Raw genomic sequence first — 12,414 nt, 5'->3', positions numbered from 1 at the left:
CTCAAACACACCACACTTACTGGCTTTCTGGGTCTTTTATTTGTACCCATGTGTCTCACCCCATGAATGTACCTGGGGAAATCAACTGACCTCCCTGAACATTTCATGCAGTGAGGGAACGGGTGAGGAAAGAAATAAATAAGTGATTCTAATGCTGCCTAGGTCACCCTCAACCCCCATTTACTGGCACAACTGGGTGGGGAGAAGGGAAGGGGTATGATTGTCCTGATGGCTCAGGGTTGCAGAAGGTTCAGAGGGGAAGGAGGAAAGGCCAGGCTGGAGGCTGGGCTATTAGTGCTTTCCTCCCACAGTTCAGACGGTTCACTCTGGGCTCACGTTTGCCATGGCTTCCTTTGGTCCAAACATAGGCCCTGTCCTTAGTCCTGTGCCCTGTTCGACTTTTGGCCTGGAGGCCTTTTTGTGCTGCTGCTGTTGCAGGGCTAGCTGCATGGCCCAGATGCTCAGTGGCCGCATGTAGGCCAGTGAGCGGAACACCCGCTGCTGGCAGTATGCCTCTGGGGTCTGGAAGGCCAGACCCAGGCGCTCCCACACGGTACGGTAGCAGCCTTCAGCTGTCTGGAAGCCCTCCCAAGTCAGGCCCTGTTGGGAGAGATGACAGTCATACATACTAACTTGCACCCTCTGAATAGCCATTTCCACTGGATAGATGGAGGCAGTATAGTCTTTGCCTTCAAGGAGTGGGAAGGAAGTAGAGGAGGTAACTGTGACCCACAGGCAAGTCTGAAGGCAGGAGCTAGAATGCATACCAGGGAAAAGCGGGAGGCTTTATAGATGGATAAGATGGCATTGGGTTATGCCTTGAAGAAATTTGGTGGCTGAGGAAGTTTTCTGGGCCAGGATACAGATGGTAGAGAGATGGGAAAGGGAGTGTATTACCTCTTGGATCATGGTAGCTGCCAATCCGTAGACCACACCCACCCAGACTTCATCAGACTGCACACTGGATTTATCAGGGACACCATGGGGCTGCATCCCATTCACAGCCCCCATGGCCCCTCCTGCAAAGGCCTGGACGTTCAGCTCAAAGATAGTTTGGAGAGCACGGACCACATGTGGGGTAGGAAACACCTGGAGGGGCAATGGCAGGAACATAGTCTCATATACTTACTTCCCACCTTCAGGGAAAACCCAGTTTTCTCTCTGGCTCCTCCTCCTAGTCTCACCTCAGTCTCTCCTTCTCCTAGGCCACAGGCCTTCAGGAACCACTGTCCAGCACACTGGTCAGACATAACACTACGAGACTGAGGCTGAGAGCTGCTGTCATAGTTGTAATAGCGGCCTGGAGTCGAGGAAGAGAAAATAAGGCTCCTGGTGTCCCTTCAGCTGCTTTAAGACTACTTAGGCTCCCCGAACTCACCATTCCACAGCAGTCTCTCATAGGCTTCTTGGCCCCGGTGGAGGATGGAAGAAAACTTATCCTGAATGTCCTGTGCCCCACACAGAGCAGCCATCTGGACCATCACAGCCACAGCTGCCAGCCACAGCCCTCCACAGTAAGCACTGATCAGGGACATGGGTTTGGGGGTCAGACTGGCAGCTCCAGCTACTCCCATGCAGTGTAACAGACAATGAGTCATTTTTTCTTGAGCCCTACAATCCCTCGGTGCCCAGTTTCCCACCTCAGGCCTCCTGGAAACCCCTACCCACTAACCTGGGGCCTGTGGTCACCCATCCATCATAGGTCTGGTCTGCGTAGCCTCCATTTTCAATGAGTCCATCATGATCCTTGTCAAACTTCATTTCAGACTCCATCACAGCCTAGAGAGGGGACCAAGATGCTGAAGACCTAGGTACCGAGGAAAGGCAACAACCAGCTAGGCTCTTCCCAGACACCAGCCATACCCCTGGCACACTGGTCACTGCATGTGCATCCCTTACTAGACACACAGGCCACATGTCCTTCAGGAAGTTTTGATCACCCGTCAGGTAATAGTCCCGATAAACCTGCAGCACAAACTTCAGGTTCAGGTCCTTCCAGTCAGCAGTATCGTGGATCAAATATGCATTGACCCGGAGCCATGGTTCATCATCTGTGGGAGAGGCGGGGACCTGGGTCATTTGCATTGGTGGGTAGGGTAGAGGGTACAAAAGTTGAGGGAGGGAAGCTGACCTTGGGGTGGACTTTTACCTGGGTCCCCAATATCATGGGGGATGACGTTCCTCCTTTTCACAGGTGCCATCACCCCACTCATCAAGTACTGTCGCCGTGTCAGGTCCTCCCTGAGAGTGGCCAGAGCTGCGGGAGCAGACACAGAAGGGAGGCAGGGAATGGGCATGCTTGAGGAGGGGCACAGAGCTATGTGTGTGACCACAGTGGGGAACCAGTAAGCAGCATGCAGATATGTATAAAGGGAAGGGAAAGGAGACAATCTGAGGGACCACAGAAGTTCAGGGGTATGGGGAGCCAAGAGGGCAGAAGAGGCACAAAAGAGATCCTCACCCATGTCATACTGTAGGCTGAGCTCAAGTTTGGGCCATAGCATGATGAGGGCAAAGGAGGCATAAAAGTGGACATCATATGTGTTGTACATGCGGTACTCCTGGCCTGGAGGAATGAATGAGAAACACTGTTGCCAGAATTCCTGCTTCCCCTTCAAACCCCTCTGTAGCTTGTCCTCTAGATTTGGAAGTGGGGCACTGTCACTAGTCCACATCCATCACCCCCTCACCCTAACCAATATCCTGGGGTAGGCAAATCCATCATCCTGGCTTAGGCATGGCCTGCCATATCCCAGCCCACCAGCATCCTGTACCCTCAAGGTAGCCAAATCGACCGTAGTCCCGTAGGGTGGGGCAGAGGTGACACATGTTTCTGCCCAGCTCCTCTGGTAGGGAGTCCTCACGAACTTCCAGCCATACTGTGCCTCCATCAGCCAGGAAGTATAGTTCATTGAACAGTGCAGATTTGTACCAGGCAGGCAGTGATCTGGGAAGTGAGGAGGAGGAAATGGTTTAAGGAACATGCATCTCCCAAGATGGAAAGGATTTGGGGGTTCAGCAGAGTAGAAGCATCAAATTAATCCCAGTGCAAGTCTACTGACTTTGGTGGGTGGAGAGTAAATCGAGGAGTCCCATTCGGAGTGAGTGCCTAGGAGAAAGGCAAGAGATGGGCCCCACTGGCACCTGTCATCCAATACCGGGCTCTGCCAAGCTGAGATCCTCTCTTCCCACTCTGCGTATCGGCACAGTGCATAGTGGCTGAGGGCAGGTGCTGCATCTCCATCCTGGCCAAAGAACCTTGTATACCGCCTGGGGTGGGAAGGGGAAGGATGAACACAAGCCCCAGGTCACAGCTTTGGATCCTTACACTTTCTTGCTCCCCTCACCTGTAGTGGACTTGGCCTTTAGCTCCAAACAGGATCCTGGGCATGTCCCAGGCCAGTGAAAACTCCAGGCGGCACTGGCCTCGAGGTCGCAACTTGCTGGAAACACACACAGCTCCAGCAATGCCTACTCCTTTCTGCGTAGGGGTGCTTTGGCCTGAGAGAAGCACAAGAGAATTCAGGACAGGAGCCCCTGCAACCCCAGGGATAGGGATCCCTAACAGGGAAACAAGGCCTACTTATTGCCAGGCCTCCCACCCTTGGTCCCAAGACAGGGACAACCTCTCTTCCCACCATCTCCCAGTCAGACCCCCCATCACCAGCGGGAGAGTCCAGCTGTCCATCCTGAAGTAGATCCTGCCACACCTGCTGCCCCGTGCTGTCAGGGTCAAAGGCTGTGATGTGGGTTACCGTGGTATCTGCCTGTGAAGGGGCCAGGGACTGTGAGGGCAGGCACGAGTACACTGGGTCCCGGCTAGCTCCCCAGCTCCTCTTACCCAGACCTAGGGGCTTACGGGAGTATGATGAGGGTGGATGAAGAGACCATGGTGGGGTGGAGATGGGGTTCAGGGGCTAAGGTATAGGGCAGGCTCTTTCCTTACCGTGACTCGTGCAGCCACAGCCATTGTGTAGGGGTTTGGAAGGGTTGGATGATGCAGCAGCAGCCCCTGGACAGTTTCCCCGCCATGCTCCAGACAGAAGGGCTCATTCCACAAACCCCCTGGGGCATCGTCTCCACCCCCCAGTCCATTCCGCATGGAGAACATGATGGACACATCTAGAGCTTCGTCCCCTTCATTTTCCACATCCCACACAAAGACTCCTACAGGCAGGCTGCTGTCCTGGGGGCAGAACATTAGACTCAGACGGTCCCAGTAGAGCCCCTCCTGACCCCACTCTCCTAGGATCAGTCCTGGGCGCACACAGGACCTGACTCAAATACTCTTCAGTATACTCTTCTTTTGTCCACTTGCATCTCCCTGTATTCCCAGGCAAGCTGCCTATTGGGACATAGAAGACCAGAACCAATCGGGCGGTGGTTCTGGGAAGCCAGTGTGATGGCTTCAATCTCCCTTTCACAGGTCATGCAGTTTCTTTTCCTTTTTTTTTTTTTTTTTTTGAGACGGAGTCTTGCTCTGTCACCCAGGCTGGAGTGCAGTGGCATGATCTTGGCTCACTGCAAGCTCCACCTCCTGGGTTCACGCCATTCTCCTGCCTCAGCCTCCCGAGTAGCTGGGATTACAGGCGCCCGCCACAATGCCCCGCTAATTTTTTTTGTATTTTTAGTAGAGACAGGGTTTCATGTGTTAGCCAGGATGATTTCCATCTCCTGACCTCGTGATCCGCCTGCCTCGGCCTCCCAAAGTGTTGGGATTACAGGCGTGAGCCACCGTGGAGCCTGGCAGGCCATGCAGTTTCTAGCAGAGGCAAGGTCCTGGGGAAGGGAGGGCAATGGAAAATACAGACATGGGGGCCTCACCTGGTAGTCATGGGGCAAGATGGGTGTGATCTGACGGCAGGTGAGGGTGACATCCTGGCCAGGAAGCTGATAGACAGTCCAGGCTCGGGGATAGAGGGCGTGGTAGAAAGCAAAGTACCCACACAGGCCCCAGTTCCAGCTGCGGAGGACACTTGGGCGCTCCAGGGACAGGACTTGCTGGTACACAGTCTGCCCTTCCCGGCGTAGGCACACTGTGAACTTAAAGAGGGCAGATAAGCTGGAACGGGGTAAGCCATAGGCACCACAAACTAAGTCTTCCCTCTCCTCAAATCAGCTCCTCCCCTTTCAGAGCCTGCAGCTGTTACCACTGCACCATCAGCTTCAAGTCATCCCCCAGGCTCAGTGAATCACCAAGTCCTGCTACCTCCTCGTCCATCTATCTCCCAAGCTTTCTCTCCCTTCTCCACTATGGTGGTGTTAGCATCTCATTTAAGCCCAAACAATCTCCTGCTTTTTCTGTGGCCCTTTTCATCTGGGTAGCAGAGTGATCTTTCTCACAGGCAAATCTAGATATGTCGTCCTTGGTTAGAATGTTTCAGTGACTCCCCATGGCCCTCAGGCTAAAGTCTCAACTCTTGCCTGGCTTTCAAGGCCCTTCTTGAGCTGGCCTCTCCTTGCCCATCAGACTCATCACCTCTTCAAGCACCTATATTCTGCTCATATAAAAAATACTCACTGTTCCTTGAGCACGCTACATTCCCTCCTCCATGCCTGTGCTCATACTTATTCGCTATCTGGTGAAACCTCTCATCCTTCAAAGCCTAGGTCAAAAGCCATCTCTTCCTCTTCCTCTCCTTCCTCCAGCAGTGAGTCATTATATGTGCCCCCCTCCCGCTCTATTCTAGCATTTGGTGTATTATAATGTATTGACTGACCATTCTGTGTCCCTGACTGCTCTATGGGTTCTTCTGAGGGTAGGTACATTTTCTAATTCACTGATGCACCATTCTTCAGAGTTGGTGTGTATGTGGAGGGAATGAGTGAAATCTGCAGCGCCGTCCCTTTTTCCGCAGTATACTATCCACCCCTCTTCTTTTAGCACTGATGTGGTCTCTGTCTCCATTTCCCCTAAGTCTTGTTTTCTCAAAAAAAGTTTTAGCTCTTGGAGGGTAGGAGCTATGAGGGATTAATATCCCTTTCCCTGGTTCAAACTATGCCAAATATTTTTATTGTATACAGTCGGCTCTCCGTATCTGTGAGTTCCGCATCAGTGGATTCAACCAACCAAATCTAAAATATGCGGAAAAAAAGTTGCATCTGTACCGAATATGCACACACTTTATTTCTTGTACGGTATGACAAGGGTTTATGTAACAATGTATGAGGTATTATAAGTAATCTACAGATGATTTAAAGTATATAGGAGGATGTGCAATGGTTATTTGCAAATACTATATGCCACTTCAAATCAAAGACTGAGCATCCTCGGATAGTGGGTCCTGGGCCCAACCCCCAATGGATACTGAGGGACAACTATATAAAATACTTTTTCATTTTGTTGGAATGGTACATAATGGTTAAGACCACAAGCTCTTCACCACAGAAAGAAATGGTTCTGAATCCCAACCTTTCCATTTACCAACCTTGTGACCTTGCGCATGTTACTAAACCTCTCTGGATCTTAGTGTCCTCATCTGCAAAATGAGCATAATAGTGGTACTTCCCTTGTAGGATTGTTTTTAGTATTAAACAGTATACAAAGAGCCTAGAACAGTGTCTAGCACATGTTAAGCATGCAATAATTACTTTAATTGTAGAGTCACAATTCTAGAAGCCATTCCCCTCAGGATACCTAAGGGATGAGGCAGAGAGGGATCTTGGAACATGGGCAGGGCTGGTAAACCTGAACCAGGAAGGGCATTGTCATTAATTGGACTAAAGATTTGCTAGTCATTTTTCCTTTGAAGATGAGGCTGAATGCTGGAGCCAGGAAAGAGGAACTTCCTAGACAACTCTAAAGGGGTGGTCAACTAGAGATATGATGAAAGGCAGGCCACATACTTCTGGCAATTTAAGGCCCAGATGTGATGCAGGAGCAAAAGGAAAAAAGTGAAGCTTCAGAAGAGGGAAGAAGGCTAGAGATCTAAGCCCGGGAGAGAAGGAGCTTTTTAGATCCTAAGCCAGAGAGACCTCCAGGGAAGTGATCAGCAGAGGAGCTGAACTTTGGTGAAGGTTCCTCAATCAGGGTGAGGAACCTTGTACTACATGTCTTTTTTTCCCATGAGTTTATAGACTTTGGGTTTTCTTCTCCCTTCCAGTCCTACCAAATGTTCTTTTAGCCAGGTTAAGTGATTTGGGAATTCTCTGCATTCTTTGTAGTTGGGGGCTGCCTCAGCTAGTTGGGTTGGGCCAGTGAGGTAGACAGGAGGCATTTGCTAGAGAAATGCCAAGTCTGTTTACTCTTTCAAGGAATGTGTGCTCTGTGTGTGTCTTATTCCTACAGTATATCCTAGCACACGGCTGGGCACACAGGAAGCATCCTGAGAGTACTTACTGGATTGAATCATATTCACATCTAACTGCTACCTCCTACACTAGCCAAGAGGTCCTTCCTTCTTGGCCTGGGGAGGTACTGTCCTGGCCTCTCCACCTCCTGGCTCTTACTTGGTCAGCGATGACTGTCCGGTGCTGATACATTCCAGGGTTAAGCTGCCAACGACAGAACTGGCCTCTCCAGCCACGGGTAATAGTGCCTCCCCCGATGCCACCCAAGGGACAACCTAGAGAAATCAGGATGGTTAGTGGGGTATTGGGAGAGGAAAATAAGCATATTTCTAACTTTCTAGACTATAAAGCCTGGTTCTTCTGAAAACCTAGGGAATGGAACAGTGCAATTTGCATAAACTGGAAGCCTCTGCCTAACTGTGGTAGACCTGGAGGCTGGGCCTTTTCTGAGCAGAGCACAGATGGGGTGAGGCTCACCATAAATCTGTCTTAGGGGTACAGAATTGATCATGTCGATGAAAGGTGTCTTCTTTTCCACCTGGGTCTTCCGGTACCACCACTGCAGGTACCTGAGGAGCAAGAGGCAATGTGAGTGGAAGGGGGCAGGTGGGCAGTTGTTCACAGGCTGTCACCTGCCTGTCTCTGTGACCTCCCATTAAATGTCCCAAGGACATCTGCTTTCAAATCTCTCTTCCTCTTGATTTCTGTACAGTTCAAGGTCCCTTCATCTTCCCAGTCACCCCAGCTAAAGTGTAGGAGTGGCTTTGTTTCTCTCCTTTTTTCTCCTCAGAAGGGGCTTTCTGATCTCTCCTTATCTCTCTAGTGCCACCACCACTGCTTTACTTCCAACATCAGGAGCTTCTGTCTGAGGTGCTGAAAGGACCGTTTATGGTTTCCTGGCCTACAGCCTCCACCCCCAATCCCCTACCTCCAAAACAGGCATAGACTGCTGGGGATAACTTTCTTATTTTTATTTTTATTATTTATTTATTTTTTTTTGAGATAGAGTTTCATTCTTTGTTGTCCAAGCTAGAGTGCAGTGACGCGCAGTCTTGGCTCACTGCAAACTCCGCCTCCTGTGTTCAAGCAATTCTCCTGCCTCAGCCTCCCAAGTAGCTGGGATTACAGGCGTCCACTACCATGCCTGGCACATTTTTTTTTTTTTTTTGTATTTTTAGTAGAGATGGGGTTTCACCATGTTAGCCAGGCTGGTCTTGAACTCCTGACCTCAGGTGATCTGCCTGCCTCGGTCTCCCAAAGTGCTGGGATTAGAGGCGTGAGCTACCGCTTGTGGCCTTTCTTCTTTTTAAAATGATCATTTTTCTTTCTAATTGTGAAAGGTGAAAGGGGGAAAAAAACCATCTCACCCACAGACAATCAGTGTTTATATTTATTTCTGGGCATTTCCTCTCAAGTCTTTTTTTTTTTTTTTTTTTTTAATTCAGCATTTAAACCGTGAAGCTTTCTGATTTTGCTCTCGGTAAAGCCTTCAAAAAATCCCAACATTTTCCTGGGCTTGCTACAGCCCTGTATCCAAGAGGCAAATGATTGAGGCTGTTTTCAGTAGGCAAATGATTCTGTTTTCAAGGCTCTGACATCTGTCCCAGCCTATCTTCTAATCTTATTTCCTACAAATTCTCATTCCAGATGGGTCCTCACCAAGTAGCCCCTGCCTTGCCAGGCTCTTTCCCATTTCCACTGTCCTCCCTACCTAACCACATTATGCCTACTGTTCAGTCACACCACTTCTAGCCAAATAATTGGGTAAGTAACCCCTAAGTCCCAGTTTCTTCATCTACAAAATGAGGATACCACCTACTCTAGCTACCTAATAAAATGGTTGAAAGATCAAATGACAATAGATAAGAAAGCCATAAAGTACAGGTATGATTATTACTCATATATACAAACTGCTATCTCAATTCCTAATCAGACATTGCCTTGTTATTTCAGTGTTCCTCATGTGAGGCTGACATATTTTTAAGTTCCTTGGGGAAAGGGACAATGACAAAGACTAGTTGAATATTACCCTCAGGTCCAAGCACCGGGCAGGACATATGGTCTGCAGTCAATGCATATTTGCCAAATTTACAAATGAATGAACATACAAATGATGGGGCACAAGAGAGATAACAGACAGACTGGAGCAGAGGAGGAGAAATGTGATTAAAGAATAGGGACAGCGGCCAGGTGCAGTGTGGCTCACACCTGTAATCCCAGCACTTTGGGAGGCCGAGGTGGGCGGATTACCTGAGGTCAGGAGTTCAAGACCAGCCTGGCCAACATGGTGAAACCCCGTCTCTACTAAAAATACAAAAAAATTAGCCGGATGTGGTGGCGGGCACCTGCAATCCCAGCTACTTGGGAGGCTGAGGCAGGAGAATAGCTTGAACCCAGGAGACAGAGGTTGCAGTGAGCTGAGATCGCACCATTGCACTCCAGCCTGGGTGACAAAAGCAAGACTGTCTCAAAAAAAAAAAAAAAAAAAAGGGACAGCACATTCTAGGGGTGGAAAGAAGAGGGAAGGAAGACAAAGGATGGGATGACAAGAAGGCAGAGAATCCTCTCTGCCAGCTTAGAGAAAATTGGACTTTGAAACTAGAGGCCAGAAAGGACTGGTAGAGGGAGGGTGCGGCCGAGGATTAGGGCAACCAGGGAGAGTAACTGCAATCTATGAGGATAGGCAGAACAAAGGACTATCTGGCACGGAAGAAGCACTCAATAAATATTTATTGAATGAGTGGACTCTGGCTGGAAGGGAGAACAATTGAAATTGAATTCTTACCGAGGTAAGGCCCAGAGAACTCTGTCTTGCTGGAGCTCCTGGTCAGAGTGTCCCCAGTTCAGCTCCGTCTTAGGAGCTCTCTCACTCCCTTAATATGGTAGCTGGCCATTCCTGACCTATTTGGCCTTCTCCACAATTTCAACCTCAAGAGTTATCACTTAGAATTCTTGTCTCACCTGTGCTTTCTCCTCACAGGAACTCATCCTATTCCAAAAACCTTGTATCAGTCCCCCCTACTCTATCCTGGAATGGGGAGCCAGGGTCCAGGGGGTTGAGCACAGCTTCAGGCCTCTATGACTCAGTTCATATTTAAGGGCTAAGAGGCTAGGATGCCCATCTTTTCTTGATCTCATTGTTCCCACCACATGCAACTCAGTGTACTTCTCTCTGTACACTAGATCCTATTTTGACCCAAAAGCTTTTGGGGTCAAACTTGGACTGAATTGATTTCAGAAGCAGCCTGGAGGGATGATTCTTCTCTGCTGCAGGCCACCCACAGGCACCAGCAAAGCCAGATGTGCAGGCAGCGTCAGGCCCTTCCCACTCCCCAGGGCTGGGGTTAGATAACTGACCTCCCCATCACAGCCCCACAGCACTTACTGGGGAAATGAAGGGTCTCCTCTAGAAGCTGTCAGGGCAGGATTTCCCAAGCTTTATGCCTCCCTCCACAGTTCTGTGTTTATTGTGTAGACTGAGTCAGGATGACCTCAGGGTGATGCTTTCTGTCCTCACATCCACCTGTTCCTGTTAGTGGGTCTGGCTCCTCATCACTAGTCTTTGAACTCAGTGGGGATCTAGACGGGTTCTACATCTATGGCAGTGCCTCTCTGATAAATGACTTAATATCAAGAGCTCTCTCTCCCAGAATAGAATGACAGCACCTTTTCATCACTTCAGAGTTGAGGGCAGGGAGGCTCTTACCTACTCCCTGGAGCTAAAGCTTGAGGAAAGAAGCAGTAGTGTTGGGACTCTAACAATGTACCTAAAGAGGTACAGAGAATGTCCCAGCTGTTTGCAGGAAGTAAGGGGTTGAGACTCCCCACCCCCAAATAAAACAACATTGTGTTAGTATCACAGCAGCCAGATTATCCTTTCCTACCTTGCCACAAAGTATAGCTAATCCCAAAGGGAAGTCATTGGAAACCAATATGTGAGAAGGAGCCTGAATGGGAAAGGCTGACTGCGTGACCAAATGTTCCTACTGTTTCCTTCTGAAAAGACAAAACACTGGGAGGGAATGGTGTTGCAAAGAGATGTGACCTGGTCTCATGGTCCAAAACCATAGGCCTAAAATATGCCAGGGATAGGGGCCGCTTCACTGGGACAAGAAGCCCAACTGCTTTCTTGCCCTTTCCCACCTCTGCTAGTTTTGAGCTAGAACAAAGTGAAGCCAAAGGCATTCTAGGCAATGGGGTCTACTCACCTCAAGCCCATGCCTATATGCTTTATCATGTTCCTTAGGGAGACATTGTTAGCTTGAAAGGGTTTCCTCTTCTCTGTAAACTCATGAGCCAGACAGATGCGCCAGCCAAAGGGAGGCACCTGGTAGCCCATAGCTTTACCCTCATAGGAAGCCATCAGCTGCCCAGAGTCCTCCGGATTGCAGCAGCCCGTCTCTTTTTGGGGTCGGTTGTCTTCGGGACTCTTGCAGTCTGTAACCTGCACATCCTTGGTGCCTACAGTCTCTTCAGGGCAATAAACCTGTGGATCCTCTTTGACACAGCTTATCTGCTCCGAGGCTGGGACGCCAGTTCCCATGTTTCCTGGATCCTGGGTCCCCATGACCTCGATGGCCCCAAGTTCCGAGCCCTCGGATACTAAGTATCTGGCCAGCCTATTCCAAATGTGGGCGCCGGTGGCTGTTAGGTATCGTCCCGGAGGGCCGGGCGTTGGGGAAAGCTTAGATGAGCTGGTGTTTCAGTGGAGCCGGGGAGCTCTTGCTTCAGTGGCGGCGGCGACAGCAATGAAGCCGCCTTGGGCTCTCCTTCGGTTGTCTCTGTAGGTCCTGGACGGGAAGGGTCGGGCCTCGTCGTCATTGAGCCGCGATGATTAGCTCGCCCGGCCAAAGGGCGACTGGGCCCGCAGAGAGGGGAGGAGCCGCGGGGCCAGCCCACCAGGCACCGCCCCGGGACGGGCCCGGAAGGCACCGCCCCCAGGACCTCGGCCCGGCCCCTGGGCCACGGCACCGGGTCCCCCAGGATTGGGCGCCAGGTCCCGCAGGCCGGCTCCGGGGCAGCGCCCGCGCCCAGGTGCCAGCCCGTGGGAAGGTGACCCTGGGCGCCGGGACAACCCGAGCCCTTTCCGGTCTGGCCGGCCGGGCGCTTCCGGCCGGAAGGGAC

At 50.6% G+C, this 12,414-nt stretch overlaps 1 protein-coding gene and 1 long non-coding RNA gene across 4 annotated transcripts; one reads left to right on the top strand and one right to left on the bottom strand.

The window, feature by feature from the left end:
- Nucleotides 1-20: 20 nt before the first annotated feature.
- Nucleotides 21-12,383, bottom strand: GBA2 (glucosylceramidase beta 2). Of its 3 annotated transcripts, none has more exons than XM_028835072.2 (17): nt 11,499-12,383; nt 7,768-7,859; nt 7,450-7,565; nt 4,825-5,043; nt 3,947-4,186; nt 3,665-3,767; nt 3,348-3,501; nt 3,145-3,270; nt 2,775-2,947; nt 2,462-2,566; nt 2,150-2,257; nt 1,864-2,051; nt 1,673-1,779; nt 1,379-1,521; nt 1,185-1,300; nt 898-1,089; nt 21-600 (listed from the first exon to the last, which is right to left on the bottom strand). In XM_028835072.2, the coding sequence occupies exons 1-17, from the start codon at nt 11,855-11,857 to the stop codon at nt 322-324; spliced, it is 2,820 nt and encodes a 939-aa protein (XP_028690905.1). In that variant the 5' UTR covers nt 11,858-12,383; the 3' UTR covers nt 21-321. The 3 variants fall into 3 exon arrangements, with proteins under 3 accessions (XP_028690905.1, XP_077821886.1, XP_014972956.2); XM_077965760.1 differs by having other exon boundaries at nt 21-754; nt 1,900-2,051; XM_015117470.3 differs by having other exon boundaries at nt 1,900-2,051.
- LOC144334639 (uncharacterized) lies at nt 8,587-12,135 on the top strand. The gene is made up of 2 exons (XR_013404738.1): nt 8,587-9,485; nt 9,797-12,135. It is a non-coding gene; the product is annotated as an uncharacterized LOC144334639 (long non-coding RNA).
- Nucleotides 12,384-12,414: the final 31 nt, after the last annotated feature.

Source organism: Macaca mulatta, chromosome 15, assembly GCF_049350105.2.
Source record: "Macaca mulatta isolate MMU2019108-1 chromosome 15, T2T-MMU8v2.0, whole genome shotgun sequence".
NCBI lineage: Eukaryota > Metazoa > Chordata > Mammalia > Primates > Cercopithecidae > Macaca > Macaca mulatta.
This window is presented reverse-complemented; position numbering and strand designations above follow the sequence as displayed.